Source organism: Grus americana, chromosome 2 (assembly GCF_028858705.1).
Source record: "Grus americana isolate bGruAme1 chromosome 2, bGruAme1.mat, whole genome shotgun sequence".
NCBI classification, from domain to species: Eukaryota; Metazoa; Chordata; class Aves; order Gruiformes; family Gruidae; genus Grus; species Grus americana.
The window spans coordinates 74,861,989-74,884,404 of NC_072853.1; the positions used below are offsets into that span (position 1 = coordinate 74,861,989).

At 37.0% G+C, this 22,416-nt stretch overlaps 1 protein-coding gene across 2 annotated transcripts in view; it reads right to left on the reverse strand.

The window, feature by feature from the left end:
• Positions 1-1,382: 1,382 nt before the first annotated feature.
• The window catches only part of VSTM2A (V-set and transmembrane domain containing 2A), a 51,591-nt gene continuing 30,557 nt past the window's right edge, over positions 1,383-22,416 (reverse strand). Inside the window, exons 5-6 of one of the 2 annotated variants that reach the window (XM_054816837.1) lie at positions 3,107-3,220; positions 1,383-2,967 (exon numbers count right to left, since the gene is read on the reverse strand). In XM_054816837.1, coding sequence (XP_054672812.1) covers positions 2,963-2,967; positions 3,107-3,220 — 119 coding nt within the window. In that variant the 3' untranslated portion in view covers positions 1,383-2,962. Of the gene's footprint in view, positions 3,221-22,416 lie in introns of both variants that reach the window. The other variant, XM_054816834.1, reaches the window with a different exon arrangement.

Below are 22,416 nucleotides of genomic sequence, written 5' to 3' on the forward strand. Positions count from 1 at the left end.
AGAGTGGCCATGGAGCAGATTGTCAGATGAGGAATATCTGCTCTATAAAGCCCATCACCATTTGCACTGAGTGGAAACTGTGTAGTTTGATTTTAGCTTAATTCTGAATCCTTATATATGCAAGAGTTTCTGGCCCAGTCTGTAAGGTGTAGTTAATCTAATACTTACTTACTCAGGACACTCTCAGTAAGGAAATCTGCCGCTTCAATATTACTCCATGAATACTTGAACATAACCAGTCACATTTATTAGCAAAGACTGCTGCTTAATGGGGAGAATCCGTTCTTTTTAATGAAGAAATCTTCAGATCAGAATGACAGTGAGGTCTTTGGCTGCCTCATATGAGATTGATTCTGTCCACTTACTTTTCTAAGAGCTCTCTGTCCTTCCATCACTGTGATGCAGAGCAGTGTACACTGAACCGCTGTGCCAAGTGGCTCACGGCCGACTTCGCTGTTGTTCCTTGTTCCCTCTCACAGTACTGAAACAGCCCTTTCTCAGACAAATGAAACCATCTATTAGCATGATTGATTTTGAAGCTCCCCAAATAATAATTCTTTCGAAATGTTTTTTGTTAACCAAGAAGTCCTCTTAATGGAGTTCAAGGCTAACCTCAAGGATTCTGCTGTTAGAATTTACACAGCAGTCTTCATCCTACAGCCTTCCTGAACTTTGTCAGCTGTACATTTTGCAATGGTATTCCCATTGCTAAAAAGCAGCCATTTCTGGAGTTTACATTGGGTAAATTCAGGTGAGATCAGAAGCTGTACATGTAAGCCATCTTCCTGCTGCTCAAAGTGAGCCTTTAAGGAACACAACACCCAGTGAATAGTTTGTTTTTGAAAGCTGGATTCCAGAACATCACCTTTTCTATTAGTCATCTGCCTATTGACTATTAAAAGAGTGTTACCTTCTAGGTTGTCAAGACTTCTTCTGGCTGAACTCAGTTTTTTTTCATCCAGGTTGTCTTTGTAGACTCTCAGTGAACCAGGATAAGTTATAATCTGTACTACCTGCTCAGTGATAGTGTAGTAATATATCCCAAGTTCAAAACGTTGGCTCTGAGAATAAATTACCTCAGAACTCAGGCTCTGCAACTATAGGATTTTTGACTGTTTTCTTGGACAAAAGGGATAATCGGCCTCGTAAGATTCTGCAAATCCATTTCTCTTTGAAGAACAAAATACAAAAGATAGATGAGTCAAGAATAGCCGTGAGAAGTTGTTTTGCACTGGGGCAAGGAGAGGGATGTGTGAGAGAGGGAGGGAGATGGTGCAGGGTTCTTTCTGTATCTCAGTAAGAAAGGTCTGACAACAAATGGTTTAATAAAATAGCTGTTTTAATAACACAGAGTAAAAAGAAGAATATAGATAGGGGGTAAATCTTATATCCCTCCAGATGCTGAGAACCCCACTTTCGTGCATCATTGGATGAACCTCAGATGGATTTTCCTATGGCACGCTGTGCAGATCTTGTCCATGGTTGAACATCCTCCTTTTTGGTCATTTGAATAATTATATATATCACTAACTCATTGATGTACAATGGTTTCCCAGTCAGGATCACTACAGAGATACTTTGATAAGATCTAGTACTGTCAAGAGCAAACTAGAAGCACTAGAAGGAAGCGTGCAATCCAATCCAAGCTGGTGCAATTACTGCTTCTGAAACACAAATATTCATGTTAAAAGGCTACAGTTTACAGGAAAAGAGTATTTTATAGATTATTGAAGATTTTATGCATGAGGAGAGAAGCAGTTTTGAATTCCCTATGGTCTAATAACTAAGAGGTTGTTAAAGTAAGGTGTGATTTTACTTTTTTTAGAGATAATAACAAAACTCCTATTGATTTATATGTGAAGTGAAATTTTTGTAGAAAAGGCTGAATAGCACCTCCAACAAAACATATTTCTTAAGCTTTAATTTAATTTAATTATTAGGCTTAAATGCTCCTAGCATTTCTCAGTAAAATCTGATTACAGATGGATTGTTTGCTAATGCCTGTTCCATTAGCAAATACACAAATATCTTAATTTCACACTGTGGTTATGGTTTTAACATTTATTGTATATGCAACAGCAAATTATTTCACATTAGCTGGGAATACCTCACATTCATAACAGGTGACAAGGCTCAAGCTTTCATGACTGCAGCATATGCTGCACATTGGGGGATTTGCCCAATGACCTTCCATTCCTTGGCATTCTGTGGCAGTGTATAATCTGCATAGTGGGAGCAATATAACACGTGTTCAGATGACAGAAGCTACTTAAAAAGGAAAAGATATGTTGACAATAGACAGTTGTGTTTGCTGACTTAGTATCATACTTCTGATTTATTCTAAGTGAAGATTGTTTTGAACAATGCCACTGAAACCACACATGGGAGGATTTTTTGGTTTTTTGATTTGTTTGTTTGTTTCAGGGTACTGGGGATGAAGTAGCATATTTTAATAAGAATTGCCTAATAAATAGTTAGAGAACATTTTAGATCTTTCTACCTTGTGGAAGTATGTTGAACTCTCAAGACAAATGCTGTATATTAATTAAAATATACACCCATTTGAACACCAGCTTCTGGAATTGCAGAACTAGCATAAACTTGTGGGGTCTTTCCACCTTGCACATACATCATGATTACTGATTGTTACAGAATTTCTGAATGGGAAAGCAAACCATCATGAAGGGTGGTCATTGAAGTTGCATTGCAATTTACCCCATATCCGTGCAGAAGCGGTTCACTAATCATCTGAAAGCTGACTCCGCTAAATGTTGCACTTCATTTTTCATTGGGTTAGTGCTTGTGATTCATACTCAGGCAGCTGTTACTACCAATTTGTGTTATTATTCTTAAAGCAAACCCTACAAGACTACAAAGAAAACCTTAAAAAAATTCCTATTTTTCAGGAAACATGGTTTATATTTCATATTGCAGCTGTTAGTGGAACATCAGCATGGAGTTTTCATCCTAGAAAAACAGACAAAATTGTCAACCACAAAAGAAATTATTCCTTCTGTTCTACAGTATTAAGTGGACCAGTTAGATATGTTGATGAACAAAGGAGAGGTATGGGACCTTAGAAGTAGATACTCACTTAGCTACTTACCAGTAAAAGAATGCTGACAATGACCAAGAATGCATTTAGTGGACTGTGGGTAAGATGGTGCTGCCTGCAAAACCTGTGAGATGCCAGTAGTTCCATTCGGATTGGGGATGTCTTCTATAAAATATTACAAAATATTCCACAAGAAGAAAATTACCAGAATAAGAGTCAGAGTTTGGGGAACTTAACTCTTGAGGGGGGGAACCTGTTCTTGAGGATTTGTGCTCCAAGACAAAGAGTTAATTGTACTTCACAGTAAAAATGCAAAAAAGTACAGGGAACTTCCTATGAATAGATTGTCAGGAAAGTCCCAGAGCTTCTTGTCTCTAGAATTAAGAACGTTGCCACATTGAATAGAATGCGGCAGAGCTGTTATTCATAGTCAAATCTTTTGCAGCAAAGAGGAAATGTTGTATAAGGGTATAACTGATAGCAGAAGAGCAGTTTTAAGCAAATATATATACATTACATGCAAACCACATTAAAAAAAAAGTTATGAAAACACTTTGTCCTTCTGTGTCTAAACTTTTTCTTTGGCTGTGTTTGTTTACATGGCTTTAAATGCTTGAAATCAGGAAGAACTTGGGGAAGAGGAGAAGTGATCTATGGAATTGTTCTATATTCTTTGTTTTGCATAAAGCTGGATACACCTTGCATATTCACTGTAACTGTACTGGACATATTATAGTCAGAGACTACTCTTGAGCAATAGCAGTGTGACATACTGGTTACCAGAATAAATTTCACTGCTCAAATACTGGAATAAATTCTTTGATATCCACTCAAGTATCTTGCTTTTTTAGGATATATCTGCTGAGCCTAGGGGTCCTATAATCACTCCTCAAGAGTGACTGCCCTTGATTTTGCATGTAATGTCATGGAGTTACGATATGGTGTTGGAACTGTACTCAAAAGACCAGCTAGCATGTTGTAAACCTTTGCACAGCTGGAGCATGTACTGGACAGTGAGTGACCTGATCCTTGTGAAATCTTTTTCATATGGATTGTGCCAGTAATTCACATCATTCACACTTTTAAATCAATCTGTGGAGTATTCTTTTAAGTGATGCTTCATATAAAGTTATTCACATATTAACTGATGTAGACTGAGGCTATAGCAGTTCCTTCAAAGTGATGAGATGGTATCTGTTTGTTTCCTATTTCAAATAGACAATTTTGCTAATATAACTGAAAGATATTTTATTTTATATATTTATTAATACTTAATGTCTTGGACCTTAAAGGCTTCTTCAATTTCTTCTTCCTAGTCAGATGCTTGAAACTGAGGTGATGTGCAAGGAGACACAGTGCCTAGAAAAATACAATTTGACATACGTATTCTGAAAATAAGATGCATGAGGTTTTAGACTGTGGATCGTGGCTTCCCTAAACACTAGGACAATTTAGCAGAAGCTATGGTCACTAGCTATTTATTTTGTTATCAAGACTAGATCTCAGATTTTTTTTTTTCCTTAAAAAGATATACTCTAGTTTAAACAAGAAATTATTTAATGAAGTTTTCAAAATTAAAATTAGACTAAATTATCATAGAAATGTTGTTAAGCCTTCATTAACAATTGGCTGTTTTATTATCTTCAGTTGGCTTTTAATGCTGAAATTCACCCCACCTTAGTAGTCCAACAAAATTTCAATTTTCTGCCCTTTATAGTTTTCACTGTTCTGCTACAATGGGTAGAATAGGTGTGTTAATATTATAAAATAGTTCTGATTTTTTACAGATTGGATGCAAATTGATACCTTTTTCTCCTTGCAAAGTTTGAATATTTTCTAGAACTTGATTTCCATATGTAAATTCCATGTTAATATCAAATAACCAAATTATCTCCTTCAAGAAATTTTATTATTATTTTTTCACCATCCACTACCCATAAGAATTGAAAATCTTCCCCAGAGACTCATGTAAGAGAGTCAATACACACAACTAAGGTGAATTTCTTTAGCTATGTCTTACTCCCAGGTTTTCTGCAGTTGTAGGTCCTCAAAAGGTAGCCCAATTGCCTCTTCCAAGCCCTCCTCTGAAAAGATACTGAAAGGTGCCATAGTTCATAGAAGGTACTGTTCTTGTGGAAGCATGATCTGGATAAGCATTTCTGTTGAAGATGCTCACCATAGCAAAGTATAGCAATCAGCTGAGTGTTTTGCTGCTTCTATTACAATAGAATGCATGATCCTTTAAATTAAATCTATCTGTAGATTCTAAACTGATTATTATTAGTTAAAATCATAAATTCTAGAGTTCAGCTAACAGCTAAGCAAATCTCCTGCTTTTTCTGTTCATGCTTCTGTTCAGGAAATACCACACTGATTTTTATAGCCCACTTGGACTCCTTTTCCAGAGAAAGTAGAAGGCAGTAAAAGAAGAACTGGTGGCATCCTACTACTATAATATCTATAGGCAGTTGCTTTAAATAAATAATTACCGTATTTTGCCTACAGTTCATGAAACTTCCTTTTTCATAAAACAGCACAGAAGAGCTCTTTACAGTTTCAGAAGGAGAGAGGCAGGAATCTTTTGTGAGTACACAGTGGACTTTTTGTCTTAAGAGCCTGCTTGTTGGATAAGAATCCTGAAATGCTAGCTAATTATCAAAAGGCAGAAAGAGAGGCATACCAGCTAATTGCTGCAGTAGGACTTGTTGAACTTCAAGAACACTAGGGAAAAAATGAATATCATTCTTGCTGTGCTTGATTGTAATCGTTCAGATTTAGCAGAAAAATACCAATTTAACTAATCAAGTTAAACTTAAGATATGCAAATTCAAAGGAGTAAAACGGTTTTATCTTTGAGCATTATGCAAATGAGAGAAAAAAATCAGATGTAGGAAGGGATGTTTCAAGAAGATGGGTTATAGATCTGGTGGTAGAACATGCAAGATATAGAGCACTCCTAAGAGTCAGGACATGTAGTGTAAGATGAATAACATAACTTTAGTAACAAAAAAAAAAATCAAATAGTTGTATTTGTACCATAACAGAGAAGATGCATATTTCATCATTAAAAAGAAGAATTTGGTAGGAGACGTGGAAGCTTATAAATGCCTGCAATTCAGCAGAACTTCCCCATGGTCACTTCTTCATAATCTACAGCCATAGGTAGGCTCATAAACTGACTGAGCTAATGACAGCATATGCAGTCAATATCAAAATCTAGAGTGTCTGCAAAAGCCAAGTTATAAAATTAAATTAGGAGAGGCTTTGCTTACAATGATGTTGTCAACGGAGCACCTAGGTGTTGCAATTTTGCAACTGCACAAAAAGACACAGATAATAGAAGCAAATCAGAGCTTGAAATCAATCTGAGTCTTGAAGGTGACGGTCTCACTCTAAACTCTAAATGATTAAGAGAGAATGAGACCCTGAGGTTGTAATTTTCTATGGTTCAACTGGATTCAGAGTTACTCCTGCTTATGGCTGAGAATTAGGCTTGGGACTTGGTTAGGCTAACGGTTGGACTTGAGGATCCTAAAGGTCTTTTCCATCTAAAACGATTCCATGATTCTATGACTCACCAACCATAATAACAGTTTGGCAAACTGCTCTTGGTTAAACCACAGGAAAAAAAAAAAAGTAAAACATTATAGATACAGAGTAAGATGTAGTATATTTTTACAGGTAAAACTTGTCAGCAAACAAGTTATAAGAAATTGACTTTACTTTGAATGAGCACTATTTAACTCATTTCAATTAAAAATGGAGATTTGGCAGAGCAAACTTTACCTATTTGTGTAAACCTGAGTTCTTTAAATTTAATTATATATTTAATATGTAACTTCCATACACATCAGAAGAACCATACTGGCCTATGAATGTTAGCCCAGGTGAAACAGCCTGGTCTTTATTATTAATCTTGTTATTTAATAAATAACACTGGTGATGGAGTTACAGAGATCATACCAAAGAAATCACAACATGGAAACATGAAGAAAATGATGATCCCTCTCTCTTTCTCATCACTATACTATCTATGAAAGGCTAATGCAATTTCTGTCCATAGTTTATGAAATTGCAAGAGTGATGGGAACATACGTAAGACAGAAAAGAAAGATTTGAAGGGAATAGCAGTTCTCCCCTGAATTCTAAACTATTTCTCTTGGGAATGATGGTCTGAATATGATTTGGCTTCTCAAAGAGATTTCTCTGTATATTATTTTTGCCTGTTTCATCTTCTGTAATGTGATATTGAGTAGAAAAAATAGGAAAAGGTAGTGTTGGAAAATAAAATAAATATTCTGATAGCATGTGAAATGTTACTAGGATTGTGCATAGTCAGTAAAGGTCAGTGAATAACTCATTTGGAGAGAAAGAAATAATGGCATGCCTCTTAAAAAATAGTTTTGTTCCAAAGGGAATGTAAAAGCTCTGGAAAATTTTGCTGAGATATGCTGCCAGGGATTAACTTTATTGCATTTAACTGCCGTCTTGGCAGATAGAAGAAAATTCTTAAGTCTGTTGAGCCAAATGACCTATATGCCTGCTTGATTCTTCTCTCTTACCAACTTCTTCTGTTGTTCCACTTTTCTCTAAAAGCATATCCTAATGATTATAAAATGTTCTATGAAATATTGGAATTTATGGCCCAGAGTGTTCAAAGATGAGGTACAACATACCGACAGACAGTGTCACCCAACACTATAGGGACAGATAGGTTTTTTTGGGGATCCTTGGCAGAATATTACCAGGGGTCAGGAGCAGGGGATACTGGTCACACACAGAGAAATGTTGCTGGGTTAGGAGTACAAGTTCATTTTACTTGGGGAAGGACAGGAGGTGAAAGCATACTTTTACTGCATGTGGTTGTGCAAAGTAGACATCTGCAGAAGCTCTCTTCCTTCATGTGCTGACTAGCAGAGCAAACACGGAATGTAAGAGTTGGATTATTGGATTTTGATGGAATTCCCAAAGTCAAGTCTGCTATTTTACTTTCAGAGCTGAAAGTGAATGATGTGGCATTTCAAATGTCATTCAGTTTTTAAGCTAATGAAGATCAATTTCTTTAAATAAGAGAAAGAAGCACAGGGTTGGAAATTGTTGAAACAGTGAAAAAAAATCCTTTATTTGCACATGGAAAAGTAGTGGTGTTTAACTGAGCGGCCCAGAAGATGATGTAGTTGGGTCAACAGACCTTGTACTTCAGGATTTAGTAATATGCTATAAATTGGAAGGGACTTGTGAAATTCAAAGGGGTAAGTGACTGATTAGGTGAAGTTGTATCAATACTATAGGTAAAAATAGGAAAATATACTCTTTATACCACTGATGACTATGAATTTGTTGGCTTTTTTCTGCGGATAAGAGTCCAGGAGGCAGGCATACACTTAAACGAGGAGATAATAATTTTCAGAGGTCTCTAAAAGAGTCAGAAATGTCAAGACTTCCTTTAATTTTTGCCCTGACATTATTGAAAGGTTCCACAGAAACTTAAGCATGTTTTCAAGAGTTTTGTGACCTTTCTTGAATCAATGCCAGCTAAGTAGCAATAAAATAGGTCACTAGAGTCACCTCTCTTAGTCTCTTAAGATTTTATTTTTCTCAAATCGCCTTTTTGTTGCCACTGATGATGACGACCGGAGCTTAATAGCTTTAGAATAATCGTTACGCAAGATCCTTGCAAAACATACCTCTAGAAATTCTGTTTCTTCCTGTCATTACTATGGTATTATGGGAAGCAGTTCCTCAACCCTTTCCAAAATCCCCAAAAATGTGGCTTCAGCTCATCTACTCATGTCTGTGAGCCATCTGCATGTACATCTGTGTAGAAAATGTTGGTCATAATGGTCGTCATTACCAATTGTTCTTCTGTTTTCCATTTCCAAGGACTTAATTTTGAACTGTCTTCTCTTCTGTTTACATTGCATACAAATATTTTGTTTGGTAATACTAAAGTGAACAGTGAATACAGCTGCCATATGATTAGCGTTGTTCCACATGGTGATTGGAATCTATTCAATTTAGTGACCTTAACTGGCTATTTAAGTAAGGTTTTTTTTGTCAGGCTACCTAATTAGAGTTCTGGATTAACATTAGAAATGCCCTCCAGGGTCAGACCTGTGGGGCTTTTAGTCCTGTATTTTGTCTCTGACCTTGGTCACTATCAATATGTTTACATTTTGAACTACCGTGCCTGAAGCTGGGTAGGCTACAGAGGAGATTGCTAGACTCTGGTCAGTTTCAACCAGTATTACACTGTATTGAGTTATGTTACCTCATATTGGTCTGTACTGTGGATAGGTTTGGCATTGTCTGTAGATGTATAGGCAGCTGGTCGGTCTAAGTTTGATAGCTGTTAGGTTCTCGGGATACATATAGATGAAATGGCCCTTACTTACTTTAAATTAAAGAGAAGGAAGAGAAGAAATGGCTATGAAAACCCTGTTACAACCCTATAAACAACAAGTCTTTTGATGCCTTTGCAGCCTTTCTAATTTGAAGCTGTAGGTTTTGAATGTCTTGTATGGTGTCCTAACACTTTTTTAACTATATGTTTATGGAATATGCACTTGGGAGGAAAAAATCGTAGTGTTACCCCAAGTATTCTACCTTTTACAGTGAATTCAGATCTTTCTGTATTTTGTCTCATAGTCCTTTGTGTATGGAGCAATAAATCAAACAATAGGCTGACACTTGAAACATCCTTGTTGGAATTATAGAATGAGTTGCACACTGCATCTGAAAAATTGTAATCACAGAGAAGCAGACAGGTCAACGTGTTGCATGCTGCAGAAAATTAAGAGGCAAAGGAAAGATGTCTATGCATGTAAGGGAAAGAAAGGGAGCTAGATTAAGAAGCTGGCAGAGTCAGCAGAGAAAGAAGCCAAGAAAAACAGATGCCAGATCTAAATACCAATTCTGTAAGGATTGAATCACTTATTCAGCAGCCATACATTGACTGCCTACAATAATTGACGTGAGTACAATGCTGTTGTCTGCTTGGGGAAGAGTTTTTGCATAGTCAGATTGAAATTATTCAGAGAGGTCAAAAATGGCTGTGAAATCAACTGTCTATTTTTTGTTCATACAGTTACTATAATGATCCAGATGTCTGTCCTTCAACAAATCACTGAACAGCTCTCTGGGCTAGAAACATAGCTTTCAAAACACATTTGACAACTTAGATTACACATTGCTGTCTCTGTAATGTATGTATGTATGTATGTGTCCAAATATATTTTTTAATGTATTTGCTATATCTATTATCATAATCTCTTTGACAATTTATGCTATAATGATAAAAGATATAAAAGAGTGTAGAAATATGGATTCATCACAGTTGTGTCACTTAATCCTAGCTTGTAATTGATTGAAAAAGCTGTCATTGATATGACATGGCATTGGTTCATGCCCGAAGTTGTCAAGGTCATCTCTAACATTTGACTTTGTTGTTAACTTTTGTAAAAGCCTACCACATAGGATGAAGGGACCTTGAGAGTTACCAAGTTCATTCTTCTGTTTGAATATAGGATGAATTGTGCAACAAACTTTCTGATAACTGTTTGTTTAATCTGCTTCTAAAAGCCTCTAATGAAAGAGACTCTCCAGTCACATTTGGTAAATGAGTGCTAAAAGAAAAAGAACAGTGTGTAGAAAAAGGGCTTTGAGCTATCAAAATTGTGTAGGTAAATAATGACTTAGAAAAGCTTTTGCCATATAGTACACACTCTGTTCACTGAACCATTTGTAGTCTAGCTGTACACATAGATAGATACAAAAATAAAAGATAAATTTAGACTAGTCAATGGATAGGTGCTATTAAGCCATAGTATTGCACAAAGGAGAAAGTAGAAATAAATTGCATGGCTTGTAATTTTTCTGGATGATGGGTTTTGAGGTAAGATTTTTTCTCTTCTTTTGAGTTTGACATATTGAGTAATTTTAAGAAATGCTCCAATATTTTAGGATTATTTTATGTAAAAGCTTGTGTGATTTTTAAGATAGAAGAGCAAATTGTTATAGCTGCTTTTTCAGGTGGTGAACTTCATTGATTTTTATTAACAGTATGCTGGCATTACAACTGATTTGGATTCTTCACAAGTTAGAAGTATGCAAGCTAGTAAGCAACTCCGAGTTTCCATAATATATGCAACTGAGTGCTGTCAGTGAATATGGTGTAGCTTTATACAGGTACACAGGTAGGCACTGTATGACCCAGGGCTATAGGTATTAATTTAGTATTAAACAAATACCCACTTATTCTGATCTTAGAATTAGGGAGATGCTGATGGAAACAAACCATGCCTGCCACTCCAACACTGAATCTTGAAAACTGGATTAATTTTGGAACTGGTGCTGTACTGTTGTTGCCAGAATGAGTCAGTATTTTCAAAGTTACCATAAGGAAGCATCTTAAAACCCTAATAATTTTCTAACTTTAAAGCAGGAAATAAGTATGATATCTTATTAATGAGTGGTAAATGTTTGCTCTTAAACAATGATCTGTTTAATAAATGGTAAGCCATAAAAGTAAAATGTCAAATAAAATGAAATCTTCTGCCTATTATCAATTAATAAATTTTTCTTGGTGCTCTTTGTAAAAGTAAAGGTAGCATACTGACCATTATTCTAATAATTAGATTAATCTACTCAGATTGTATATATTTGAAAACTTATTCATTCATTTTCACCTTAATGTGTTGATCTCTTCTGTTTTAAACCTCTTTGAATGTGTGGCAGAATGTGACTTGATAGTTATGTTTCAGCTGAGGTGTGGATAAAATTCAGTGCAGGATAAAGTGATTCTAATAAGGAAAAACTTGTTTACTCTGAGGGTGACCGAGCACTGGAACAGGCTGCTCAGAGAGGTTGTGGAGTCTCCTTCTCTGGAGACATTCAAAACCGGCCTGGACGCAATCCCGTGCAACCTGCTCTGGGTGATGCTGCTCTAGCAGGGGCGTTGGACTAGATGATCTCCAGAGGTCCCTTCCAACCCCTACCGCTCCGTGAATCTGTGATTCTGTGATTCTGTGATATATACTTCATAAAGAATATTAGGACTGCATAAGAGAAAGGACTATATGAATGTAAATAATCATTATTATTAATAGGAAAGAGTATTAATAAATAAAGAAAAATAACTTTTTTTTGGCCTCATTATATATGGCCAGTGACAAACTGCAAAGATAACCAAATTGGACACTGAAGTCAAATTTACCACCCTGGAAAGTAACCAAAGACAATTCATGATCTTACTTAATTGAAAGCTTTGTGTTACTTCATCTCATCAAGTGTATGGAAAATATTGTCTAAAGGAAAACTTTCCATGTGAGAAACTAAGTTGAGAGATTGGTAGATTTTCACAGTTATACAAAGCAAGTTTTTAAATGGACGAATTAGTATTTCTTCTCTGTCCATAAAAATGGAAGATTATGACTGTGTCTACATGACCAGTTTAACTGAATTTCCATTGCTGAGGAGAGTCTCAGTTCATCTTGTATGCACATGAAACATTTTCTAGAATCTGTTCCATACCAAAATCTTGCCAGAACAGCCAGCTTGATGTATATGACTAGCGAGAGATTAAGTGTTGGCCAAAGATATATCCTCTAAACAAGTAAAGTGCAGCAGAATGCTCACTGTTGGGAGACAAAACAATGGAGATAAAACTTTTATCTTAAAATGGAGACAAAACTTATTTTATTTTATTTAAAAAAACTTTACCTGTAGAATTTTCCAGGGCTGAGCAAATCTTTAAAATATTTCTCTACTTCTTGTTATCTTTGTAGAGACTGGCAAGTTTCTCTTCTCAGTTTACCTATCTAAAACTGATTCTAAGTAATGCAGGGGACAGGATTAAAAAGAGAATTTGAATTCAAGAAAAGCTGTTCACAAATGAAAGCTGATACTTGACAGGAAAAGTATTGCAAATTTTCAGTTTTCAGGTAGAATAAAAAAAGCAGAACAGAACGTGATTTCAGCACAACTGTAAAACGCAGTGCATATAGAACAGAATCTCAGAGAAGCTGAGAGTGGTAGGAATAACAGGGGTGGAAAACTTTGTCAGAAGAGACAGGCAGAACGAAATGTGGTCACTATAGAGGTTTTGTATAATATATAAAAAATGAGAGAGAGAGAGAGAGATGGATAGACAGATCGATCTCCTTTATGAAACCGGTAGGAACAGAAGGAAATTATGCAGGTTATTAAAAAAGTCTTAAGAATTCCTGAAGTAGTTATTTAGACTATATGAATAGAGCCAAATACCTTTAAAGACTCATTTACAGTTTCACTTGGAGACATCAGTGGGTGACAGCAGTTAGAGAACTTTATACAAATTTAACACCTGCAGTGGCTCAAGCCAAAGACCGAGTTGTGTACTGCATCCAACAGCATCCAGAAGTGAACGGCTTGGGAAAAGGAAGAGCAGGACAAGGTTATAATACAATACTTCTGCCTAATGCGAATTTCAACATCCATCTATTTCCACTTTAGACATCTCCTGACTCTATGTAGTTACATACATTTGTAACCCACAATGAATTTCTCTTCCATAAACCTTTTTAGTCTCCCAATGAACCTATATGAACTTCTAGGTTCCACATGAGTTTTGGCAAGGTCTTTTGCACCTAATCTTTGTCTTGAAATATGTTCATACTGGCTTGATTGGACACCTCCTGTTTCCTGCACTAGAAAAGAGAGTGAACAATTTCAGTCCATCTTACTTTATGCTGCTCAGTTATATTGTCCTCTGTCATACCTCCTCTCAGTTTTTTCTTTTTCGCAAGGAAAAGCAAGAAGTGACTTTATAGTTCAGTATACAGAAATCATACAGAGATATATTTTCTAATGAGATGAAAATATGTTTAGAAAGTGTTAAAGTTTTCTAGTATGTGGGTAAACTTAAAGTACAATTAATTGCATGGCATGATTGCAAATTTAGCACACACCAAAATAACTAGAGACAAATGTGACATGTTCACAGAGATTTAGCCAGATCAGTATACTTATGTTGATTTTATTGGTAGTATGTACAATTTTATGTGATAATTTCTGTTCCTTTTACCATGTAGAATTGAGCAAGTGATGAAGAGTGCTTTCTTTTTATCTCTGTCTTCCTTTGTGTGGTATATAGTTTAACTAATGCCATAGAACTGGGTTAAGTATGGAGGCAGTTGACCATTGAGCTAATCAACTTTCTCATCAGATAAACTGGAATGTTTTGGGTTTCATTTTTCTTCTGTTCCAAGCCATTGATAATAGGTTTATTATGAAAATTTTCCTTATCTTCTGTTTTTTTTCCCTTCACCACAGAGCTGACGATCTTTTTTCCCCCATTTTACACACCCTGAACTCCTTCCTTTTATACTTTTTCATCCTTGCCCATATGAGGCCGTTTTAGTGATTTCCCCCATGCTATTTAACACCATCATTATCACTGCTCAGAATGACTCTGAAGAAAAGTTGAACCTCATGTTATAGCAGTATAGGAGGCAATTCATGATGCCTGCCATTTGTCACTACAAAATCAGCTTGAAAACAGATTCTAAGAGGAGAATTTGACACTGAAAAACCTCCTACCAGCTAAAAAATTCTCCCTTATCATTGTTGAAGTTTCTTGCCTAACCGAGGAAAAATTTGGTTTATAGTCATTCAAAGACCTGAGAATTTGTGTTTTCAAGACTAAATTCTAAATGTAACCTGTTCCCTATTTCTTCCAAATACTCTTTCTTGGCTAGTGATATTTTGAGGGTTTAGTAACTATTTAATTTAGTCACTGTATTATTTGAAAGACTTGAAATATCTTTTTCTTTTTCTCACATCTTTCCTTTTCTCAAAAGGACTAATGAAGGGATTGTTTTATATTGACAAGATTCCCTTGTCAATAAAAAGCTCCAGCCTCCGGCTGGCTCTGGAGCTCCCTGCTCTTCAAATCTTAGTCCTTGTGAGGTTTCTAGGCAGTTTTAGTGTGGCTACTCTCTTATTTTTAAAAAGCAGTGTTCTAAGGAAAAATAGCCTTAATTTCTCTCTCTGATTTGACACTGTCTGTCTTCTCACCCCATTTCCACATGCTAAACAGCCTTACTCATTTCCATCTGGGGACAAATATTTCTAGTCAAGAGGCACATCAAAGCTTCTTCCCTTTTCTTTCCTTCCTCCCCACAAGAGACATAAAGAACTGCACTGAAAAATAAATGCATGAATAAATAAACATTCAGAGGACCCAACAACAAATCACCCTGAAGGAAAGTAACTCAGAGAATGAAATTAAAAAGAACCATCATCCTTATGAGCAGTCAGTGACAGGCAGTGATCAGGGAAACACTGGCTCCTTTGAGGCAGTCAACCAAGTATGTGGCAATGATTTCTGGATGAACTTTGTTAGTTTCCTTCTGTGATTGTTGCTTATGAAAGCTGCATTTCATAGATCACCAGTTTGTTGACCAAACTCTATTAGATACCTTTCGCTTTTTAACCTTCTACATTTTAACACCAACAACTCTCTTGAGAAATTTTAAAGATACATTGTAACAGGACAAAGAGACACCCCCCACCCCCCCCACCCCCCACCCCCCCCCGCCAAAGTTGTTATAATTGAATGTAAGGAAACAGGAAGCCAAAACCTGAGAGACCTTCTATTTGTGAGGCTTAGAGCCAAGTGGTCCAAAACTCCTACACTGACAAAGGAGGAGGTTGCCTGTTTTGTTGCTGATGGGATGGGGATGAGATCAATCTGAGATTGCACTTGAATGCAAATTCCTGGACTGCTTAAACAATACCAACATTTTGGGCTTTGCTCTAACCTGGAATGAACCAGGCAGCAAGACATAGTTTAGGAAGCGTCTCACACATGACTTCAAGTCTCTTGCCTCTAAAGTCCAACCCTGCACTCAAGAACATTTACCAAAAAACTTAGATACAACCAAAAAGGTTTTGTTGAAATTAAACAAAAGTCAAGCACACGTTATCCCATGCATTCTGCAACTGAGAATATGCGAGAAGACTGTCAATTTTTTTTTCTCTTTTTTTCACTCCTCTTTTTGCAGAACAACAAGGAGAGCTGTGATGGGTTGGTCCCAGCTGGCAACCAAACTCCCACTCAGCCACTCTCTGACTTCTCCTCCTCAATGGGACAGGGTAAGAAGAGGAAGAACAGGAATGAGAAACATTTTGGATCAAAAAGGAGATGGGAATATCACTTAGCAATTACCATTGTGGGCAAAACAGACTTGATTTTGGCTAAATTAATTTCTTGACAAAATAAATGTGTAATTACTTGTTTGTGTGTTGAAAAGAGCAATAAACCAAACATACATACACTTAGGGAAAACACCTTTTCTTCCCTTTTTTCCATGCTCAGCTTCAATTCAAATTACGCTCAGTCCCTTCAGCAAGGCAAAACACTATGCAAGGTTGTTGTTGGGAGGGAGCTACAGTCAATACACAGTGGTTTCCTTCTCCTCCTCCTCCTCCCTTTTTTCCTCTGCTCTGGTGTGGACACTCCAGGGGCTGCAGTCCTTTCAGTGAATTACCTGTTCTTCCATGGCGCACCTCCTTCTCCTCTGACCTTGGTGTTCCCTTTGTTGTTTCTTATTCTTTTGTTCCCTCCTCCTTTTTCTCCCCAGTGTTGTCTGACCTTTCTTAAATATGTTTTCTCAAAGGCAATATACACATGGCTGATGTTTAGCTTTGGCCAGCAGTGGATCTGTTGCAGAGCCAGCTGGAATTGGCTGTGTCCAGCACAGGGCAGTCCTTGACCACTTTCCATGGAAGCCACCGCTGCAGCCCCCAAACTACCAAAACCTTGTCATTTACACCCAGTCTGAGAGAAAAGGAAGCAATATCTCCTTTTGTAATAAGAAGATGCTCTTTAAGGAAGAGATATTAGGAAAAAAATACACCCTAGGAGCGCACTGTCATACTTTGCCCTTACTATTAGCAGCAGCAATTACAGTTCTCCCACTTCTCCTTTCCTCCCTCTCTCTGAATTGACCTGTATTTTCAGAAGTAAATGGAGCTTGTTTGTTCTTAGTTTTAGTGGATGCTATGTTGGTGACGTTTTAAATATTCTGATCTTTTACAATGCAGAAAGAGTGTTTTAGTAAATTCTAATCAGGCCTCTTCAAGCTCACCACCCAAAAGCAGACTGTGATTTAAAGCTTTGCTTTCTTTTCTTCTTAATGTCAGTCCTCTGTAATCCAGGCAGACAAATCCTATTACTGCATGACTTTACATGCAGTTTCAACAGACAGTAGGTTCTTTGCACCAACACAGCAGAGGAAAGCACATGAGTTTTGGCTGGGTTAGCTTCACTCATTCAACTATTTTTTTTTAAAAAGTGAGTATGTCTTATAGTTTGTGAATATTTAGAATTCCAGCCTGGTACTTCAGTGATAAAAGTCAACAGGATGTGGCTGATACAGGAACCAGCTATTTTTAGGTAAAACTCCTGAAGAGGGATTTAATTCTAAGTCTTTTCTGCACCTTTAATTCTGAAGCTGCTTGCCAGGCTTGAATGATACATGATTAATAATTGAGCACATCATATTTATACATTCCTTTACAATAGATGCATGACAGTAAAACAGAAAATGAAGGGGGCAGGGGAGGAAAAGGATTAGCAACTTGGACAAAAAGGCAAAAACGTGCTTCCATGGTACATCCTGCAAGAAAGACATGAGCTGGTAGCAATGATAACTTTTCTGCCAATCTACCTGTGTTTAATCTTTATGTATTAATTTCTGCATTTGTCCATTTTCATACATGGCCTGTTCTTTCTTGCTCAAGTGAATCAGTGGTGAGATCATTGTAACTGCATTAGGATTAAGGCTAGACTGCTTATTTCTGCTAAAATATATGCTGTCTAGTGAGGATAGAAATCAGTTTAAAAGTCAATACAAGGTATGTTTCTCCTGGATAGGGTACAGTCTACTTAGCAGGGTAGCCCAATGACTTTGGCTGAATTTTCTTGGCATGTGACAATTATTTGCTTGTACTTCCAACCAGAACAAAATAATACTATCAATCACCAACTTCTTTACAACATCTTATGAATTTAAAAATCAGAAGTCTCAGTTAGACTGCATTAAAGTGCTAGCACTAATGCTCTACTTGTGATATACTGAAATAACCACATCTACTTTTCTTCCCACTAAGAATTGGTTTTAATTAGTTTAAGTTCATAAACCACCAAAGTCTTCCTTCTGGAGCTTGAAAAGTACTGCAGAGAAGACTATGAAAAAATTGTTGGTTTTCACAGTTCTCTTCAAAAGATACCTCTTGGGGTGTACAAGTTTTCAGTAAAAAACTTGAAAATCTTGAAATGAGACTTTATTGGTGGGAAAGTTTAAAAGGCAATGCTACAGCTTTACAGTCTTAGCTGTGGTCATGGTTCTATCCATGTTCCCAGTCAGAAAAAATCTCTGAAATCTCTGCACTGTTCATCTCTGCAGCACGTAATGGTGTCCACCTAGTTCAGTATTTAGTGTTCAGTAGTAGCCATATCTATATGCTTCTCAGAGATAAGCAAAAGAAATCTCATGGAATAATATGCCCAAACTTATTCCTCACCATCAGTAGAAGTTTGTCACCTTCAATCCTGAAACATGAAGATTTATATTAATAGCATAATAGAATCATTTAGTTTGGAAAAGACCTTTAAGATCATCAAGTCCAACCATAAACCTAACACGCCAAGTCCACCACTAAACCTTGTCCCTAAGCACCACATCTACATGTCTTTTAAATACCTCCAGGGATGGTCACTCAACCATGTCCCTGGGCAGCCTGTTCCAATGCTTGACAACCCTTTCAGTGAGTAAATTCTTTCTAATATCCAATCTAAACCTCCTCTGGCACAACTTGAGGCCGTTTCCTCTTGTCCTATCAACTGTTACTTGGGAGAAGAGACCAACCCCCACCTGGCTCCTACTTCCTGTCAGGTAGTTGTAGAGAGCAATAAGGTCTCCCCTCAGCCTCCTTTTCTCCAGGCAGTTCCCTCAGCCGCTCCTCATAAGACTTGTGCTCTAGACCCTTCACCAGCTTCGTTGCCCTCTGGACACACTCTAGCACCTCAGCGTCTTTCTTGTAGTGAGGGGCCCAAAACTGAATACAGTATTCAAAGTGCAGCCTCACCAGCGCCGCATAGAGAGGGACGATCACTTCCCTAGTTCTGCTGGCTGCACACCCACACAAGCCTTTTAAAAAACCTCTTCTATTGGATCTGTAGATTTTATTATTATCTTTACAAGTGTCCAGTTTCACTTGGAATTTTGCTGTCTTTCTTAAGTACTCATATGGTTACTTCTTAGGATACAGTGCCTTCAGCTATCACAACTCCATTTTGAGGTAGGTCTCTATCTCACTGCCCATTCTGGTATCTACACCCATGCTAATATAAGTGTCACTGGAAGAGCCTTCTACCGTAGATGGAACCCGGACAGAGCAAAGGAGTTGCTGGCATATTCATCCTGCCTCCCCAGTGTTGAGTACTTCCATCGGCATAGCTTCACCTACAGTACGTGCTTTGTATGCTGGTTCATCAGCAGATCTTGTTCCAGCTTCCTGAATGACATTCCTTTGAAATCCCCCCCAGATGGTTGGGTTTGTTGGGGTTTTTTTTGGGGGTGGGGGGTGTAGGGGTGGATGACCAGAGATAGCCTTGATGGTTTTAAAGCATTTCTGCCACTCCATCTGTTTGTTACCACCCTAAAGCTAGGAAGTCAGAGCCCTCAAAGCTGACCTGGTGAAACAGATTGTGCAAGTGCTTCTCATCCACTTCAGCAATGTTGTATGGCTTAGTCGCTTAAATTGCTGAAACAGAATACAGAACAAAATATAGAAATCCACAATAAAATGAGGACAAATAGGATATTTTAGAATTTTGCAATGGGAATGCCTCTATTATGGCATATGTGATGCCAAATCTTTCTGAACACTGTCTCAAATATGGAATGTATATAACAAACTCATCTTACAAAATAACATGAGGTCTTTCTTTTCCTGAGGAAATGTTTAGACTAATTTAATTTGTCCAGTGAAAATACTTAAAGGGCCATATGCTTCTATACAACTGCCTGTGGTTTTTTATGTGCTGTATATTTCTAAGGACTACCAAAAGCCTAGTCTGATGAAGAAGGAAAAGTGGCTAATAAAAAAAATAAAAAAAAAATCACTGCATGTATATATTTCCAGGGTAGACATTGATATTACTGCTGGCAACTACTGATCAGTAGGAAAAGTGTGAAGAAAACACAAGTCATCCATCTGCTTCATCCATCTGCTGAGAATAAGAACTGTGCTACCATTAGCAGGTCTGTCTCTATAATTCTGTGCATTCTGTGTACATCTCCATGACAAATGTCTTAGATACATATATTGTTTAACTTTACAGTTAACCATACTAACTAGCATTTAATTTACCAAATTGCAAGCAGCTCTAAGGTTACTTTTGTAACAAATGAATAATAGAGCATAAATTCCCAGATGTGTCCTTAAGGTTCATGATGGTAAATCAGTGACTCTTTAATGTCTCCATTAAAAGAGTTTGGTTTAGTATTAGATATACTTGATAATTTATGTTTTGTATTGTTCTGAGTGAGGATTTTGGCACATTGTGCCACTTTTGCTTCTCTTTATTTGCTTATATTCTATTTAAATGTTGGCATACCTTTGAACAGTTAAAGCAATAAAGGTGGGCTGGAAACTTCAGGTGAAACAGTATTCTCCAAGTCCATCTGTGGAGGTTATTGCTGATAAGAGCAGTTTTCTCGAACTTCCATATCAGAAGTGTCAATCACAAACACAGAAATTGAGGGAGACTCCTCAGGAATTCTGTTTGATATTCTTTATTTTTCAGTATTCTATATTTTATTTATCCTATGGCCTTAGAAAAGGAACAACTAGTTCCAAATCCCATCCAGAGGTGGGAGCAGCCTATATCTAGCAGCTCCTTCTGTGATGTGTGAGGAGATCTCAAGTAGATACCAGGTATTCAGCATTTCTAGAATCCAGGCAATGCCAGATACCCTGCCTGTGTGCACAGTGCTGCTGTGTAAACTCAGTAGGTCCTGTGCTTTGCACAGGATTGTCAGCACTATTGCATATTTGCATATGGTTTTTCTGCTGCTGCGCGTGCATAATAAGTACTTTCAGAATTTATTCCTTTGCTGGGTCCAAGAAGTAAACTGGAAAGGTTAAAGACAAAGATTAGATCACCATTACCAGAATCACTCCAACAGTTTTCTCCTGGCCACCTCCTTTCCCCAGCATTTTGCATAACTGATTAGAATGAACTCCAGGCCAGGAGGTTTGGGTTGGGTTTTTTTTGTTGTTGTTGTTTTGTTTTTTTTTTCCATTGATGCAAGTAGCTCTTGACACATAAACAGCTTTAGAATGCAATTGGGTCACTTTTTAAGCCTTTTCTGTTGAGTGCTAAGAACTATGTTTTTTTGAAAAAAACAACAATCTATAATACTTATGAAATTATGTAAGCATGAACTTACTTTTAAAAAGAAAATTAGCTAAGTGATGTAATAAGATTTTTCTGCTATCAAACTAAAAATAGTCAGAAAACTCCCTTTTTGAAGTATAGAAAATTATTGTTGTGTAATATATAATAATCTTCTGAGTGCCCTCGTCACCGATAATCAAGTGTAGGGCAGTGATGTTAGGGGGAGGCAGCTGACAGTCTCTTTGGGGTTGCCATTGTGCAGCTGCAAGAGGTAGACAAAACCTTCCCCTGTTCAAAGACCTAATTACAAGACTTTCTTTCAGATCAGTTGAAAGAGTCGTAATTTTGGAAGAAAAATATTTGCATTTTGCTAGAGAAATTGCATTTAATTTCATTCAGTGTTTCACCTTATTGCAGAGTTGAACTATATCAACATCATTTTTTACAGCAGTGATTTGGTTTGGTAGTCCCTGTAAAGATCCTTCATTGTCGGCCGTTGTAGGGAAACAGAAAGAATCATGCCTTCTGTTTTCTGTTTCTTACACAGGAATCCAATTAGTAGGTGAAACAGCTAGGATCCGCTTTTCCATGTCTTTTTTGTCAGTGCTTAGCCCCATTTCCACAGTGATTTTATATATAATATATATACCTCTGCTTAAAAATCTAAACCCCATATAATTTAAAAGGTCATAGTTATACAAGTCTTTTTAATAAGGAAAGTCTGAGACTGCTCCTTCAAAGATTTGAATGAAATAATTTATTTTAAGCAGCTAGTTGTGAAACCCAACCTTATCTTTTGTTTTTCAAGTTCATGGTATATAAAAAGAGGAAAGAAATTAATAGTCTATTATGTACATTTTGGCTTCCTTATGAGCTGTCACTGTAAATAGGCCCATACACATATAAGACCTCT